We start from the raw sequence: 16,152 nt of genomic DNA on the forward strand, positions 1-16,152 counted from the left end.
ACAGCCGTCGTGCAAAACGGCCCAACCACCGACACGACCGCCACCGTCCGGCGGCAAGGCATACGCTCTGAGGCCGTAGAATGGTGACAGCTGCATCTAGCTCCTTGCGCGGGTCAAGTGTACCTGGTCTCCCCTTGATGGTCCTAGGCGGGCTTCTCCACAGGAGTCGATCTTGGAGAGGGACAGTGCTCACTCTGCACTCTCTGGTCGGCCTGCTGTACCGACCCGTCGTGGCTTCACATCTACCTCGTGCCAGCGGCTCTCCTCGGCACCAGGGGGCTCCATCAGAACGCCAGAGCCTGTCCTGGGGCGGGTCCCCACGCCCTTACAATCATACGCATAAAAAAAACCGGACTCAATCGATTGTACTGCGGTGGTGTGAGTGAATGCACCATGAGCAAAAACCTGACTTGGCCTGTACAGCCCGATCGATAGTTTCGCTTCGTTCGGAATATTCAGTCCTCGTGCGATACACTCGTCTTACGAACATACCTTAAGTACCCTAACTACCCTAATAAGTATTTGTTTTATCATTTTCTTCCTGGGCGACGGTGTCCGACCCGATCTCAGGGTAGGCTCCGCCTCACTGCATCTCGGACTGGATTCCACGAATTGATTTTCCTAGCGTCGTCAAAGTGAGCTGAAAGCTCGCTCGAAGAGCCGATGGTACCCGCCGACCGCCTCCCATCTCGCCGCTGCTCTGGCGGGGCGGCGGCGGGGCCTGGCGACGGCGCGCGGCGCATGTGCCGTGGCAACCCACCGGGCCGGCCGGCCGCGAAGGCGCCGACCGGTGATCGCCACCGCGCCCCGCCTCGGAACGCCGTTTCCGCTTGGCGTCCGAGGCGCTCGGCGTTCCCGCTGGCCGCCGGGGCCGGACCGGATCGGACGCTCCTTTTCTCGCCGTAGGCACGGCTGGCCGGCTCGAGCAGCGGAAAAACAAAAATCGCACGGCTCAATCCTCTCCGGCCAGCCTCGGGCTAATTAGTAACCCTATAAATCGGAAGTTTCCGGCGTCCCGGATGCCACCTCCCTGGCCCTCCACGCCCCGCGCGCGCGACCGTATCACCGCCGCAGTCGGCCTCCCCGCCCCGCGCGCTGTAGGAGCGGCGCCCACCCACCGGAGACGCCTTCCCCTAGACCGCCCGACCACCCCACCCCCTTCGGCAGGTGCCTCGCACGTATTTTGAGCGCGAGAGGCCTCCTTTGAGGTGGCGGCCGGCCGCCGCGTCGCGCGGTGAGGCGGCATGAGGCCGTCCCCCCTTCACGTTCGAAGGCGGGCCGGCCACGGCACCGGCTGTCGCGGCTCGAGGGCGGCAGGCGAGCCGCCCCCCCCTCCTCCCTCCCTCCGCCCCTTGCTCCCTTCCCCGCAGCGCTGCCCACGGCACCATCTCCTGGTGCCCCGCTGCCGCCCCACCCGCCGCGCCGCCCGCCGCCGATGGACCGGCCGCCACCGCCACCGTCGGCGGCCGCCTCCCGCGCACCCGCACCGCCGCCCCGGGGAGTGGGGCCCGCGCCTCCGCCTCGCCCAACGGCGCCGCCGGCGCACCCTCCCGACCGTCTCCGCTGCCGCCGCGCCGCCGGTGCCGAAATCCGGGCCGGCGCCGGCCCCGCCACCTGTCTCTTTCTCCGCCCACTCTACTGGGCGCGCCGCCGCCACCGCCGCCGCCGTCGCCGCCCCCGCCGCCACCGCTACCGCCGCCTCCCGCCCCGCCACCCCCTCCGACACCGTCACCCCCCCTCCCTCACACCATCCCGGCCGGCCTCCTCCGTTCTAGCCCCAACTCCCACACACCACCACCGACCTCCCCGCGCCCCCACACGCCGGCCCCGCGCACCCACGCCACCACCACCGCCCACGTCGCCCTCCCGGCCCCCCACCCCGCGCCCCAGGCTTTTCATAGCTCCGCTCGGGGCGTCCTGGCGCCGCCTCCCCAACCGCTGCGGCCCACGCGGCCGCCGGGCGGCGCGACGGCGGCTACCGGCCGGCATAGCCCTTCCAGCGCCGGCCGGGGGCTGCGGCGGCGCGCGGCGCGCGGCGGGCAAGCTGCCTGCTGGCGGGCGGCGCTTCTAGTCGTGATTTTAGTGCCGCGTAGGTCGCCCTTCGGCCACTTCTCGGGCGTGCGGCCGCAGCGCGGCGAGAAGGCGGCGCGCTCGGCCCGCTGGCGGAGGTGAAGCCCCCCAGAGCGGAAGCTGGCGGGCCGGGGGCGTCGGGCGGGTGCGCGGCGGCACCCGTGCCACCGGGACGGGCCGTGGTGGCCCGTGTGGCGGCCGTGAAGGGCCGTTTGGTGCGCCCCGGCGGCCTCCAGCACGGCGGCCGCCGGGGCCGGTTTGGACTGTGTTTGGGGGGGTGGAGTGGTCCGGTGGCCGGTGTGATGGTCGTTTATCACCCTCCTATCACCCACTTACCGCCCCCGGCCGTGGGGGCCTCTCCAGACGCCGCCATTTATGATTTCAAAGGGCCCTGCCGACGCTCATCACAGTGCGGCGGAGGGGCCGGAGCCGGCGCCGCGGAGGACGAGGATGGCCGTGACGGACCGGAACGAGCTCTGGGAGGTTCAGTGTCAGTGAGTATATTGTAGAGGCCACCCATGTGCACAATATCTTGACTGAGAGCTAATTCTGGGGAGGCGATGCCGGGGCCGTACAGCAGCTTGATGGTGCTGCGCCGGCGTGCGTCCCGCCGGCCGCCGGGGCCGGTTTGGACTGTGTTTGGGGCGGTGGAGGGGTACGGTGGCCGGTGTGATGGTCGTTTATGGCCCTCCTATCACCCACTTACCACCCCCGGCCGTGGGGGCCTCACTGGACGCCGCCATTCATGATTTCAAAGGGTCCTGCCGTCGCTCAGTCCGAATCACAGTGGGGCGGAGCCTACCCTGCTGGGGTTAATGCGGCGCTCTACTCGTAAAAAAGCCGTATCTAGCGTATGGCGATCGACCAATAAAATACCGGGGGAGGCCTGCGCAGCCTCTAACTATTTTACAATGAGGCGGTTCGACCGCGCGTGGAGTGTGTGTGCTGCGGTCAGTACTGCGGGGTCAGAACGGGCTCTCAAAGACGACCAGCATCCGGAAGTCAGCAGGAGAGACTCCCGCAACTAGAATAGCCTGCTGGAACGCCATCAACTGGGCGTAGACCTCGTCACCCAGTGCCGCGCGGCGCGTCTTAGGTGGGTACGCGACCTGGAACGAGCCCATTGGAAGCGTCTCCTCTTCGCCTGGATACTCGTACTCTTCCACTGTCGCGTCGGCCTTCTTCTCCCACTCGTCACGTCCCTCCTCCATGCGTCGTCTCGATTCAGGGTCCGTTGGGCCGATCATTCCAAGCATTCCGAGCATCACACCGAGCCTCGCCGCCTCTACCGCGGCGACGGAACCCTTGACGCGTCCCTTTGGGCGCAGGTGTGCGCCGGAGTGCTCAGGCGACACGCAGCTGACTGCCCAGTCGATGGCAAAGAGGCCGTCCAGCGTACAGAAGCCGAGGTCGTGCGTATCGTCGCCCAGTCCACTATCGACATCGGGGTGCAGTCGTGGCGCCTTGTCGCAAGGCCAGCCCGAGCGCATGCAGCCGAGCTCCTTGAGTCCGCCCCGTGTGTGTCGCGCTCGAAACCGCCCCTTTCCGAAGAGGCAGAAGATGTCGTCATTGCGCCGATCCAGGCCGAGGTCGGCGTCCCACGGCGTCAGATTGAGGTCGGCGCTCACGTTGTCCCATGCGTCCTGGGCCGCGAGTCCCATACTGGCCATCTCGGCGACAGGCATCATATCCACGAATTCTTTGTGCATATCGCGAAACCTCGCCTTCGGAGCGAGGACCCATTCAATGAAGGGGCACTCGACGAAGCCTTCGCCCGCCAGCGTCACGGGCGTAGCCCGCGCGATGGCGTACCAGAGCTCCGGGGCGAGGGCTCGCCACAGCTCGACTTGTGGCACGCTTGGCACCGGCTGCGCTTGCGGCTGGATCGCGCAGCGACGCGACATGATGAGCGCGACACACCGGGCGCGCACCGTCGCGCGGTCGGGGAAGGCCATATCGCGCTCGATCGTGATGTGAATGTCGCACGGATACATCGTGGTTGGCGAGGTCGCGAAGACTGGCAGACTGGCTGTGGCTGTAGGATCACTGGCTGAGGGGGGGACTGGCTGTAATTGGCTGCAATTTGCCAGAACACTCAGAAGAAACGACGTGTTTGTTTCTTTCTCTGCACAGCTCGGCTGCTGCCACCGCCGCGGCGGTGGCGGCGGCGGAGGCCGGGACGCGCCTGGCCACTGGGCGGCCGCCTGGGCGCGCGCCCGTGGCGGCCGTCGCGCCCGACGGCGCCCTCCGGCCCGCCCGTCTGCAACTGGTCCTTTCTCACTGTGAGGCTGGAGTCACATGCTCCTCGCTTCGCTGCGGAGCAGGTCGACGGCCTCCTCCTCGAGGAATGCGTCGCGGCGCGCGCTCTCGCTCACCTCGGCATCGACGACTCGTTCGAGGTGGCCAAGCTGCGCGCCGGGCTGCGCCGCTGCACGCAGACTGCCCTCACCACCTCCTCAGCTCTCGCTGCTGCCACCCTGGGCGGCGAGGCGGCGCAGGGCGAGGCGGCCGCCGACGTGGGCGGGGGTGGAGGCGCGGCTACGAGTCGCCCGTGCGTGGGCGAGGCGTCGGAGGGCCCTGAAGGTGCCTGGAGGGTCGGGGAACCCGATCAGGGACACAGGGGAACGGGAGCGGGGAGCGCATCGCGACACGGAGGGGGGCTGGGCAGGGTCGCCCAGGGTTCACCCACACGACAGGGTCCCAGGGATTCCTCTCTCGTATAGGACGGGTCGCACCCGGCGGCACGGGGGCAGGCGCGGGCCTCCTACTGGTTGCGCTCTCCTAGTTCTCCTGCTACTGACAAAAGGGACAGCGACAGGTTCGCAGCACGGTGGACTCCCGACCTAACTACCGTAAGACTCTTTTTCTCAACATTGGCTCGCACGGCACGCACTATTGCGGAGACGTCAAGGTCGTCTGTTCCCTCAGCAGCAGCGGGGAGCACGGTCGGAAGGGCGCTTTTGTCGCTTTCGGCAACACTGAATCATTCTACCGGAACATGGTCATGGGGCATGGGCCCTACTGCGAGGAGGGAGAGGGAGGTGGGGGGCAGGGGGAGGGGGGGGGAGAGGAGGAGGGGGGGGGGGGAGGGGGAGGGGTACCGGGGGGGCGGCATGGAGGGGGAGAGGAAGAGCAAGGGCGAGAGAGGGCAAGGGACTGGGCGCTGGCATACCAGGGGGGGCAGGGTGGTGGGCGGCGACCGCCGCATACCGTCCTACGGCGGGGACTATCGCTACGCCAGGGAAGACAAGGGCGTCGAAGTGCAGCTGCTGCTGTTCGAATCGTTCGGCGGGTTCGGAAAGGGGGTCCGTGAGATCCTCCGGAGAGCGGCGGACGTGCTACAGAACAAGCTGACGCGGGCCCAGTACCTCGATGAGGTGACTTGGACCACCAAGAGCTGGCTGGGGCTGCAGAAGCAGCGCATCTCAGTCGTTCTTCACACGGCCATCGCAGAGCAGGTCGTGAATGAGCTTGCCTGTGGCGGGGGTGGGCGGGTGCACGGAGCTAAGTGCCTCGCCACCCTCGCAGGAGTCGCTTAGGCGGCTCCCGTGGTGTACCTGTGTTAGTGCCAGTGCGCGCCAGTCCCGTGCCCAGTGTTGTGCGAGGGAGTTTTGTTGATTCTCATTTTTTCCCTGGGCGGAGCGAGCGCCCGCCGTGCGATTCGGCCCCGCGTTCGCCATTGGCGGCACAATGCAAGGCGAGCCCGCGACGCAGCGTCCGGGACCAAATGAGCAGCCTGTAAGTGTGATGGAGAAGCTTCAGCAGCTCGGCCTGCTCGGGCAAGCCATGACGGACCGGATTGTCCAAGGGAATGCTTCTGTGGTGGAGCTCCAGCGACCGTGCGTCACCTCTGGAACTCTTGCTGACACGGCTGCTGCTCCCGACGCCGGCGAGAAGGGCTCACCGGATGAGGGCGTGGGAAAGGAAGACCACCGGGAGGCGGCAAAAGGTCTCGTGTCGAGCTTGGTGGCGGCCGCTCAATCGGCAAATCCAGTAGCGGTGGCGGAGCCATCTGTTGCGGCGGAGGCAGTGATGCTTGAGGAACCGGGTGAGAAAGCCCAGGGCTTTGCGGTGTGCACGGCAGGATCAGGAAGCCAGGGCGTGGCAGAGCCACAGCCTGCCGGGCCCGCGGCTGCAGCTGGCGCGGAGACGCGGCCCTCCTCCGCGGGCAGAGGCAGCCAGCGGAGCGGCTGGCAAAAGCTTGACGAGGGGGAGGGGGGCGCTCCGGGCAGTTATCCGACTCGACCAAGGCTGTTGCAGCTCCTGTGCTCGCCCAGATTCTTCGCCGTGGCCTCAACCTTCTCCCTGGTCCTCGTCGTGGTAATTGCAGCGGTGCTGCACGGTCCGGGAGGCATCCACCGGGTGGCAGGGCGAGCCTCGCACGCGCACGCGCCACGATCGCCGCCCCCGACGCCGGCGGCGCCAACGCCGCCTTGGATGCCACCAAGCCGCCCCCCTCCGTCAGCGCCCCCGCCACCCCTGCCCGTCTTCGCGCCACTGACGGGCGAGGCGGCTGCCCCCGAGCTCGAGCGGCTCTTCCGCAGCTCTGCAGGAGTGGTGGTGCGCATGCTCGAGTGCGGCAAGTGGAAGGAGACGGCCACCGCGGCGGACTACGAGTGTGACGGCAGTGCGACCGCTAGCCCGGACACGTACACCGACTCGCGAGGTGATCGATTGGCCCACTTCTATCGCCCTTGGCCACCCCCTCACCACGCGCCGCCCTCTTATGCACAAGGCGCCGCACTCGCTGCCTCTTGGCTGCGTCATGATCTACCACGCATGCTGCCCAAGGGCGCGCATAGCGTCGGCCTCGCTTTGGGATCCTCCGCCTCGAGGAGCGAGCTGCACGGTGGCTAGGACGCGCGCGCTCTCTCGCCACTGACGCGCACCTGCCGCCTCAGGAGCCCCGCTGCGGCATGGGACCTCCTCGGCGCAGCCTCATGGCCTGATCCAGTCATCTCCACTTGCCACGAAGACCCTGCTGCACGCCTCAAAGAACTCGCGGCAGTGTTGGGACGCTGCTGCAGCGGCGAATGCCCCGCCCTCTACCACAGCGGCACCACGAGGGTCAAGGTGTGGGACACGCTGAACAGGTACCTGCACATCGCGCCAAACGCCAGCCGATGCGCGAATAACGATTGGGAGCAGGCGAGCCCCAAACTGCCCACGCCCTAGCGCTCACCGTGGCGGGGAGCACCGCCGAGCTCTCACCATAGGTTGCACAGCTGCGCCACTCCTTTTCCAAATGGCGCACGGAGGCGTGCGCCGACGACTCTCCGGTGAGGATCGGCTCACGGCCGTGCCACTGCACCGCTCCCCGCGACTGCGAAGGCACGGCTTGCCTGCTGTCGGAAGAGTACGACTGCGGGCACACGCAAGTCCATGTTCGCTTCACGGCGCACGATATCCTCGCAGTCCTCCTCTACAACAAATGGTCAGGAGGTTTGCGGCGGTAGATTGCAGACAAGTAGACTGCGGGGAGAGCGGGCTGCGAGCCCTTGACGCTGGCCCGACCGCAGATGTTTTCGCCTTTGACGAGGATGCGCTGACCGTCGCACGTGCAGCGCAGGAGTCGGTGAGTCCCCTCTAGATGCCGTGCACAGTACTCGAGATTGCCTGTCGCCGCCTTGCCCTAAGCAGGCGTGCAGGCCTGACGAACCCACATTGCGCTTGCAGATCCGGCTGCGCGCGGGGCGACGTGTGCCCATCGTCGTGTTGACGCCAGAGTGTCGCGGCCAGCTCGTTGCCGCGCAGCTTCGTGTGTGAGGGCCCCGCACTGGCCCCTTCGTGCAGCCCTCGAGCGCGTCATGTAGGATCCAAGCCCGGCAACCGTGACGCACACGTGTGTGTCTGGGCACTGGTGGGGGCGTGTCCGTGTGTGTAGCACAAAACGCGGCCGATTATGATGACGGCTCTCTCTGATCGTAGAGTTCGTACGTAACGCACACAGCGTGCAGTTGGTACGGGGGCCTGTCACTGTGTACGCGTGTGCACGGACGGCACCACACGACCCGGCAAACGCGCCAGAGTGAGCCGCTCGGGCCCTTTCGCGCCGCCCAGCGCCCTCTCTCACCCGACACCTCTCACGCTCTCAGCTCGAGGTCAATCCTGCGTCCTCAGCTCACCCGCCTCGTCCAGCACCTCCAACCCCACCGCCGCCGCGAGCTCCTCGTCCCACACGTCGGCAACATGCGCCTCGCAGGCAGCAATGTATCGGTCGCTGGGCGGCCCCCGCCACGCCACGTCGCGGCGGAGGTAGAGAACCGCGTCCACCCTCTCTCCGTCCACCCAGACGGAGCCGACGTCCTGCCTGCGTGCGGCGCCGCCTCCGCCATACGGGTCGGCAGGGTCGGCGCCCTCGATGGCGTCGAGGCGGCGGAGCGCGTCGTCCGTCAGGGAGGCGAGGCTGCCCCACACACAACCCCCGGCACGCGGGGCCAAGGACGCGACCGCGCCGCCCCACGCAACGCTGTGCCCTCCGTAGATGCGGACGGCGCCGCGGAGGGCGGCGGCGGAGGAGGAGAGGTGCGGAGCCTCGCAGTGTTCGCGCAGCGCCGCGGGACCGACGCCGCCGTAGCAAAAGACCGCGTGCGGGCCTCCGCTCAGCGTGCGGCGAGTCGGTGGCCACGTCAGCGGCGGCAGCCGCCGGAGCAGGTGCGTGCGCCAGTCTCCGGCTGGCGCCACGGCTGCGAAGCGTTGGCCGCCCGAGTCGGCACGAAGCTCGTCCAGCCGCGACGCGTCTCGAAGGACGTATAGGGCGGCCTCGGCCTCGTCCGAGCCGATCAAGAAGGCCGCTATGCGCCTGCGGTAGTAGTCGGGATGGCCTTCGAGCGCATCGAGATCATCAAGCGTCCCGTCTCCGACTTCGTAGAGCTCGCCATGCAGCGGCGCGGGTGTGTCGATCCCAGGCCGAGCCCACTCGGCGTCGAGGGCATATGGGTATCCGTCGCCCGAGTCGACGATCACATAGCGCTCACGACTCAGCGCTGCGCCGAGCAGCCGGCTGTCTTTCGATATCCAGTGGTGGTTGTGCAGCCCACGTAGCAGCGAGCCGTAGACAAACACGCGGTGTGGCATCGGCGTCAGGCGGTATATGCCTCTGCTCCTCTGCTTGTCGGCTTGTGGTCTGCCCTCAGCGCCTGCGCACTCTGCCGCTCCCGATCCCCTACCTGCCCCGGGTGTGAAACACCAAAACACGAGGAAATTTCCTAGACCTAGTGCCGAACCGCTGTTTTCTTTCTTTTTTCTCCCTGCCCTATCTCTCTTCTCTCTCTCCTTACTCTGCCCCCCTCCGCCGTGCTCCCCCGCCAACGTGACACTGAGCGCTGCTCCATCACTTCCCTCGCGACGGCGGACGCAGGCAAAGGCTGCAGTCGCAGACGAAGCGGTAGTCGCGCAGAGCCTCGCGGCGCTCCCTGCGGCTCCCCGTCTCATTATCATCAATGTACGAGATCGTGATCTCCTCTTCCGCCGCGATGTTGCGCAGCGCGACGAGTCGCAGGCGCGTCGTGCCGTGCACGAAGCGCGCCTCTGCGTTGGGAGCGCAGGAGTGGTTGGCGCACGCCACGGTGGGGTAGAGAGCACTCGCCCGCACCGCCTCGCCCGCCGCCTCTGGCAGTGCGTCGAGCGCCTCGGCAAGCAGCCCCGCCTCTTTCCCCTCCGGCCCGGCGCCTTTTCGCGGCCGCTTCTTCGCATGCCCTCCCCTGGCGTGTGTGGCGCACCACGCGGCCAGCAGCGGCAGCAGGCCCGCGAGCGGCGCTGCCACCTCGGCGCACAAGGCATTCTGCCGCAGCAGCCCGAGCAGGCCGCCCCACTCGTCCAAGGAGGGCCAGCCGTCCGCTCCTCCGGAGCAGGCGGCGGCGGCGGCGGAGGCTGAGGCGGCGGAGGCGGCGGAGGCGGGCGAGGTGCCGCCTCTCCGCCTCGCAGCGCTACGGGCAGGCTTGCTGCCATCAAGGGCGCGGCGGAGCAGCCGCAGGCTCGTCGCGCACTCGTCGCGGCACGCAGCGCGCGCCTCGGCCCCTTTGGGCAGCTCCCAGTATGGCACGCGGCAAAAGTCACCGAGCGCGAGGGAAGCTTGCGCGGCGGAGCAGTCCTCGCGGCGGGCCGTGGCGAGCACCAGCGCCACGAGCCGGCCGCCGAGCAGGAAGGCCTCGTCCGTGCCGTGTGCGTGGTCCAGAAAGGCCTCGACTGCCTCGGCGTGAGGCGCCTGCGGCTCCGCGCCTGGACAGAGCGGGCCGTGGAAGGTGGCCTGGGCGAGGGCCTCGCATTCCCGGCTGCAGAACTGCGCGTCGCACCCGCGGCTGCACTCAACGCGCCGGCAGTCGAAGTCGGGATCGCCATCGATGGGCAGAACGGGCGGGCTGTCGAGCTCCGCGGCGTGCTGTATGTGCTCGGCAGGACTGCCGATGTCGCGCAGGCACACGTCGCAGAGCAAGGCGTGCTCTGTCGAGTCAGGAAGCGGCAGCGCGATCAGCGGCATCTCCTCGAGGACTGTCGCTCCGGCGCTCACGCCCTCCGCCGCGATGAGGCAGCGGCCGCGCCCAGGCTTGCGGACTGTGTGGACCGGCACGGAGTTGATGGTAGGAGTAAGAGCGTAGACTACGCCCTTAGTAGGAGCATCCGACACTAGACGCTCTGCCATACTTGAGCCCTTGGTCCGCGGCGCCCGCCAGGGACGCGTGCGCGCGACAGCGCTCGGAGCCTACTGTGTGAATTCGCGGAGGGAAGAAAATTTTCTTACGTCCATTTTTAGGGCTCGGAGCCCTTGTGAGCAGGGATTCCCTCCCGGCGGGGGTTGTGCCGGCATGGGAATCGCCGGCCCCCACCCAGGGGGTGCCCCTGCCGGGCGCCGCAAGCGGTGCCCGGCAGGGGCGGGTGCCCCCACCCCGAGGGGCGGTGGGGGCGGAGTCGCCTCGGCAAGGTCTTCGGTTTGATTCTCCACGGTGTCGTCGAGCGAAAGCGCGGTAGCCGCGGAGGTGATGACGTCGACATCGGTGGAATCGGCTGGGTCAACGAGTAACGTCAATGTCGAAGTTTTTTCACGCCAATCCCCTTATTCACGCCTTCCCTAATTCTACATGCTGCTGCGCGTGTGCGACGCCGAGATCGCCGGCTGGTCGCACGACGGCCTCCAGGTCGTCATCTTCGATCCCGCGCGCCCGCCACCGCAACTTCCAGTCGTTCACGCAGCTGCTCAACATGTATCAGTTCCACAAGGTGCCATCGGCGCAGCGCGACTCGAAGCACGTCTTTGCGCACCCGAACTTTCAGCGCACGCGCGAGGACCTCCTGCCGCTCATCCAGCGCAAGTCCTCCTCCTCCACGGGCGTTGGCGGCGGCGCGGCCACGGCCGCGGGCGGCGCGAGCGGCGGCGCCGGCGCAGCCTCCGTCGCTGCCTCGTCGCATGCGCCGCGGGCGGAGGAGCAGGAGGCTCCGGTGGCAGAGGCGGAGGGCTTGCGCTTGCACTTGTCCAGCGCCGCCGGCACCGGCTACAAGGGCGTGCTCAAGCATGCTTCTGGCCGCTTTGAGGCAAGGCGCGCGGCCGACGGTATAAAATTCCACCTCGGCTTCTTCGGCACGGCGGTGGAGGCGGCGGTGGCGTACGCGCGGGCGGTCGAAGAGGCGGCGGCGGCGGCGACAGCGGCGGCGGCGGCGACAGCAGGGGCGGTTGATGATGAGGGGTCGGCGGCGGCGACAGCGGCAGTGGCAGCGGAGGGGGCGGAGGCGGGCTCCGGCACGCGGGAGGTGGACCGGATCCTTCCGTCATCGTCGTCGGCAGCTCACCCGGCCCGGCCAGGCGGCGACGGCCGGCGCGAGAGGAGACCGTCGACGTTCTTCGAAGCTAAGCTTGGCGGCGGAGACGCGCGGGTGCAGCACCGCGGACAAGCCGTCGACCTGACGGCGCCCGCGGCGGCGGCGGCGGCGGCTCCAAAGCCGCAGGAGGAGGAGGTGTGCAAGGCGTGGCTCGAGGGAAAGTGCCACAAGGGCAAGTCTTGCCGCTGGCGCCACGGCGAGAAGAGTCCGCCGCCGGCGAAGGTGCAGGTCGCCTCCGTGGCGGCCGCCCAACCTCAGGCCGCCCAGCCTCAGGCCGCCCAGCCTCAGGCTGCCCAACCTCAGGCCGCCCAGCCTCAGGGTGGCCAACCTCAGGCCCGCGGTGTCGGGGCGAGCGGAGGCTTAGGAGAAGGTCGAGTGACCGCTAGCAAGGCTGCCCACGGCCCGCTTCCGCCCGAGCATGTGGGCCTCGCCAAGATGGCGGCCGCGGGCCTCGAGATAAAACCGGGCGCATCCTGCTCCGCTGTGCCGCGGCGCATCGTCAGAGAACCACTTGAGCGTGTCACGCTTGCGGTAGGCACGTATCTCCGCACGTACATCTCTGCTTGCGGTGGCGATCCGGCTCTCGTGCGAGGGTGGAGGCCCAAAAACTTGCGAGGGTGGAGGCGCGGCTCAAATAAACTTGCCCAAATAACTTGGATCTCGCCGAGTGGCCAGCCTCATCAGGGCCGCAGCGCAGTCGCCCGCGCTCTCGGTTTGACGCCGCTCACGGCCAATCAAGTCCAACGCCTCCGCTACCCGGTGCCGCGCCGGCAGAGCGCGCCGCCGCTGGCGCCCCCCCCGCCGCAGGCAGCCCCGCCGCCGCAGCTAGGCACGCGGCCGGGCGTGGGCGCACCGGCCGCTGCAGCGGTGAAGAGGCCGCGGCTCTACTGCCCCGCTCCCGCGCGTCCCTCGGGTGGGCTTGACGCGCAATGCCAGCCGGACGAGCAGACAGCAGAAGGAGGAAGCCGCTCTGTTGGCGGCCTCTCCGAGTACTTGGTGGTTCCCTCGCCTCCTCCCCACCCCCCGCGCCTCGTCCCCCCCATGGCGCGTTCTCTTCATCAGTCGGCTGGAATGCACCCTCCCATCCCCTCTGCAGGTCTCTTGCGGCGGCCGGGAGGGCCTCGTCGACGGCTGGTACACGCGGACAGAGGTGCGACACACCGGCAGCACCGCCGGCAGCTACGACACCTACTTCTTCTCGCCCACCGGGAAGCGCTTCCGCTCGCGCGTCGAGGTGGCTCGACACTTCGGACTCGACCAAGGCGGAGCTCGGGCGCCGCCCGCCTTCGCCCCCGCCTCCACCTCCGCCTCCACCTCCGCCTCCGCCTCCGCCTCCGCCTCCGCCTCCGCCTCCGCCTCCGCCTCCGCCTCCGCCCGCCAGCCCGGGCCGGTCGCAGGGCTGGGCGGCGACGTGTTTCGGGTCGAGGCGCTGCTCGCGCGGCGGCACGTCGGCGGAGAGGCCCAGTACTTGGTGCGCTGGGAGGACTACCCGCCCGAGCACGACAGCTGGGAGTGCGAGGACAACATCTTCGACGAGAGCCTGATCCGCGCCTTCAATGCCGGCGCCGCGTCCTCGTCCAGCGGCGGCGCCTCCGAGTCGGCAGCAGGCCCTCGGGCCGGCGTTTCTTTTTCTTCCTCCCGGCTGCCGGCCTACCTCTCCGCGCCTTCCCCTGGGCGGCCCCACGCGGCGGCCGGGCAGGGGCCGAGTTTGCAGGGCGCTTTGACCGCGGCGGAGCTGCCGCGGTTTGTGCAGCTTGCCTCGGCGGAGGGGGCGCCGGGTGGCGGTGTGCCACCCCCCATTTGCTTTTGCGGTGCGCTGGCCGTGTTGCGCAAGCGGCGCTGGTGGTGTGCCGACGAGGACGGCGGCTGCAGCTTCGAGCTGTGGGCGTGCGGTCGCACCGACGACGGCACCGCGGGCATGCAGCCGCTGTGCGAGTGTGGCAGGCCGGCGGTGTGGATGGGCAGGAGGTGGTGGTGCGCGCGCGCCGATGGCGGGTGCGAGTTCGAGTGGTCTCCTCCGCCGCCACCCGCGCCTCCAACGCTGGTGCCGCCCGAGGCGATCGAACGGCAGATGGCGCGTGACACCGCGGCGCTGCTCACGGCTGCCGCGCACGGCCCGCTCAACGCGTGGTCCTTCGTCGCACCAAGCGATTTCGGGCTCGGGCTCTGGGCGCGGGCGCCTCTCCGGCGGGGGCAGGCGCTCGGCTTGTACTCCGGGCCGCGGCTGCCGTGCAGCTTGCAGCGGCGCGGCACGTGCGCGCTTCAGATCCCGGGCGCCGACGCCACCACTGCCTGCGCTTCGCGGCGTGTCGCTTTACGTGAGGAGGCACGGCGTAGGCACCCATGTCGTCGTCGACGGCGCAAGCGAGAATTGCCCGTTCAGCGTGCCCCGCTGCTGCGCGTCGTACGCCAACCACAGCCGCTCGCCCAACGCGCGGCTCGAGCTGTGGCCCGTGTTGCGCCCCGCACCGTGCGAGCTGCGCCAGCACGTGTCGTCGCGCCGGACGGGACGCCACAGCGAGTCGCAATGCTATAGGTGCGAGGTGCGCCAGCACATGGTCCTCGTCGCGTCCGAGCCCATTTCCGCCGGAGGCGAGATCAGGATCGACTACGAGGGAGGAAGTTCTCGCGCAGGCAGCGGCAGCACCGCGTATTGGGGCGCGGAGACGGGGATGGGTGAGCCGCGCGAAGACGGCGCGTGGCGTGCCGTTCGGCGCCACCCTCCGCCGCCTCCGGCCACGTGCGAGGCAGTAGTCGCCGGTTGCCGGCACACGCTGCTTTGTGCGCCTCCTCACCGCGTGCGGCTGTGGATAGGCCGTGGTTGGCGGTTTGGCGCGGCTGCAGAGCGCGGCGCGCGCATCGCAGGGCGGCGAGGACGTCGATGCGGCGTCGGCCGTCCTTGCTTGCTCAGTGGCGGACGAGACAGCGGCACCGCTCCCTTGGGGTGGCGAGCGAGGGGGCGACGCGCGCTTGCGGCTGCTGGTGCCGAGTCTAGCAAAGAAGCTGGCCGGGCTGCGAGCGCGCGTCGCGTCCTGCCAATGGGGCATCGTGGCGTCGCATTTGCCTGGACGCACCGGCGCCGAGTGCCGCGAGCGGTGGGCCGAGCTGCATGCGGAGGCGGAGGCGGAGATGGAGGAGATGGAGGCGGAGAAGATGGAGGAGGCGGAGGCGGTCGAGGTGGAGGCGTTCGAGGTGAGTGATGAGGAGGGGGCGCAGGTGGAGTCGGGAGCGGAGGCGATGGAGGTTGACGCTGCGGTGGTGGTCGCTGAGGGCGAGGAGGAGCAGGAGGAAGATGGCGTGGTAGAGGCCGCGGTGGAGGTGGAGGCGAGGTACATGCATGGCTGTGAGTGTGACCTGTGTTGCGTGTCTTCGTCTTCTTGATGTGCGCCGAGTCGGCCGGGGCAATCAGTCAGCCGCCTCGGTGAGAACAATACGTCTTTCCATCTTCCACAAAAGCGCCCCTGGCGCCTCTACTAGTTGTTGTTATGGAATTGTGGAAACGCACACGCAAGCCCCAATCGCCCCCTCAGGCGGGTCATACGCGCAGCGCAGCGTGGCTGTGCACTCTATGCACGTCAAAAGACATGTGCAAACGCGCATTGCTCGCCGCGCCGGCGGCGCAGCTCGCGAGCACCAGACGGGCCCTAAGCTCCTCGCCGCCCGCACCCACACCCTCCTGCTCACTGCCCCGGCGCCCACACCTCGATCTTCTTGGGCAGCAGCTGCTTCGACAGGTCCTCTCCGTGGCCAAGGCAGCCGCGCTCGCCTTTGCCCCAGGTAAAGACGGCACCGGCGGTGAGGGCGAGGCTGTGGTTCTCTCCCGCCAGCACGGCGACTACGTGCTGCCCAGCCAAGGCCTCGACCTGCTTGGGCAGCAGCTGCTCCTCCTCGTCGTCGTGGCCCAACCGGCCTGACCTTCCCCAGCCCCAGCTCCAGATGGCTCTGTCGGCGGCGATGGCGAGGCTGTGGTTGTGCGCTGCCGACACAGCGACGACGCGCCGCCCAGCCAAGGCCTCGACCTTCCTGGGCAGCAGTTGGCCTTCCTCGTCGCCGTGGCCCAATTTGCCGAGGCTTCCATTGCCCCAGCTCCAGACAGTGCCGTCGGCGGTGAGGGCGAGACTGTGGAAGTTCCCCGCCGAGACAGCGATGACGCGCTGCCCAGCCAAGGCCTCGACCTGCTTGGGCAGCAGCTGCTCCTGCTGGGTGCCGTGGCCCAACCGGCCAAAGTGTCCAAAGCCAAAGCTCCAGACTGCTCCGTCGGCGGTGAGG

The 16,152-nt window shown here is 68.8% G+C and overlaps 3 protein-coding genes across 3 annotated transcripts; 2 read left to right on the top strand and 1 right to left on the bottom strand.

Annotated features, from left to right (window-relative positions):
* Positions 1–5,183: 5,183 nt before the first annotated feature.
* On the top strand, positions 5,184–5,609 carry EMIHUDRAFT_217618 (hypothetical protein; the record flags this gene model as incomplete). The annotated part of the gene is made up of 1 exon (XM_005760801.1): positions 5,184–5,609. The coding sequence occupies one exon, from the start codon at positions 5,184–5,186 to the stop codon at positions 5,607–5,609; it is 426 nt and encodes a 141-aa protein (XP_005760858.1).
* Positions 5,610–5,760: 151 nt separating this feature from the next.
* EMIHUDRAFT_217619 (hypothetical protein) lies at positions 5,761–7,724 on the top strand (the record flags this gene model as incomplete). The annotated part of the gene is made up of 6 exons (XM_005760802.1): positions 5,761–6,432; positions 6,580–6,719; positions 6,972–7,143; positions 7,287–7,512; positions 7,590–7,628; positions 7,711–7,724. 6 exons carry the CDS (start codon positions 5,761–5,763, stop codon positions 7,722–7,724), a joined length of 1,263 nt encoding a protein of 420 aa, XP_005760859.1.
* Positions 7,725–8,172: 448 nt separating this feature from the next.
* On the bottom strand, positions 8,173–9,185 carry EMIHUDRAFT_453148 (hypothetical protein; the record flags this gene model as incomplete). The annotated part of the gene is made up of 1 exon (XM_005760803.1): positions 8,173–9,185. Exon 1 carries the CDS (start codon positions 9,145–9,147, stop codon positions 8,173–8,175), a length of 975 nt encoding a protein of 324 aa, XP_005760860.1. The 5' UTR covers positions 9,148–9,185.
* Between the last annotated feature and the right edge of the window lie 6,967 nt (positions 9,186–16,152).

Source organism: Emiliania huxleyi (genome assembly GCF_000372725.1).
Source record: "Emiliania huxleyi CCMP1516 unplaced genomic scaffold EMIHUscaffold_74, whole genome shotgun sequence".
NCBI classification, from domain to species: Eukaryota; Haptophyta; order Isochrysidales; family Noelaerhabdaceae; genus Emiliania; species Emiliania huxleyi.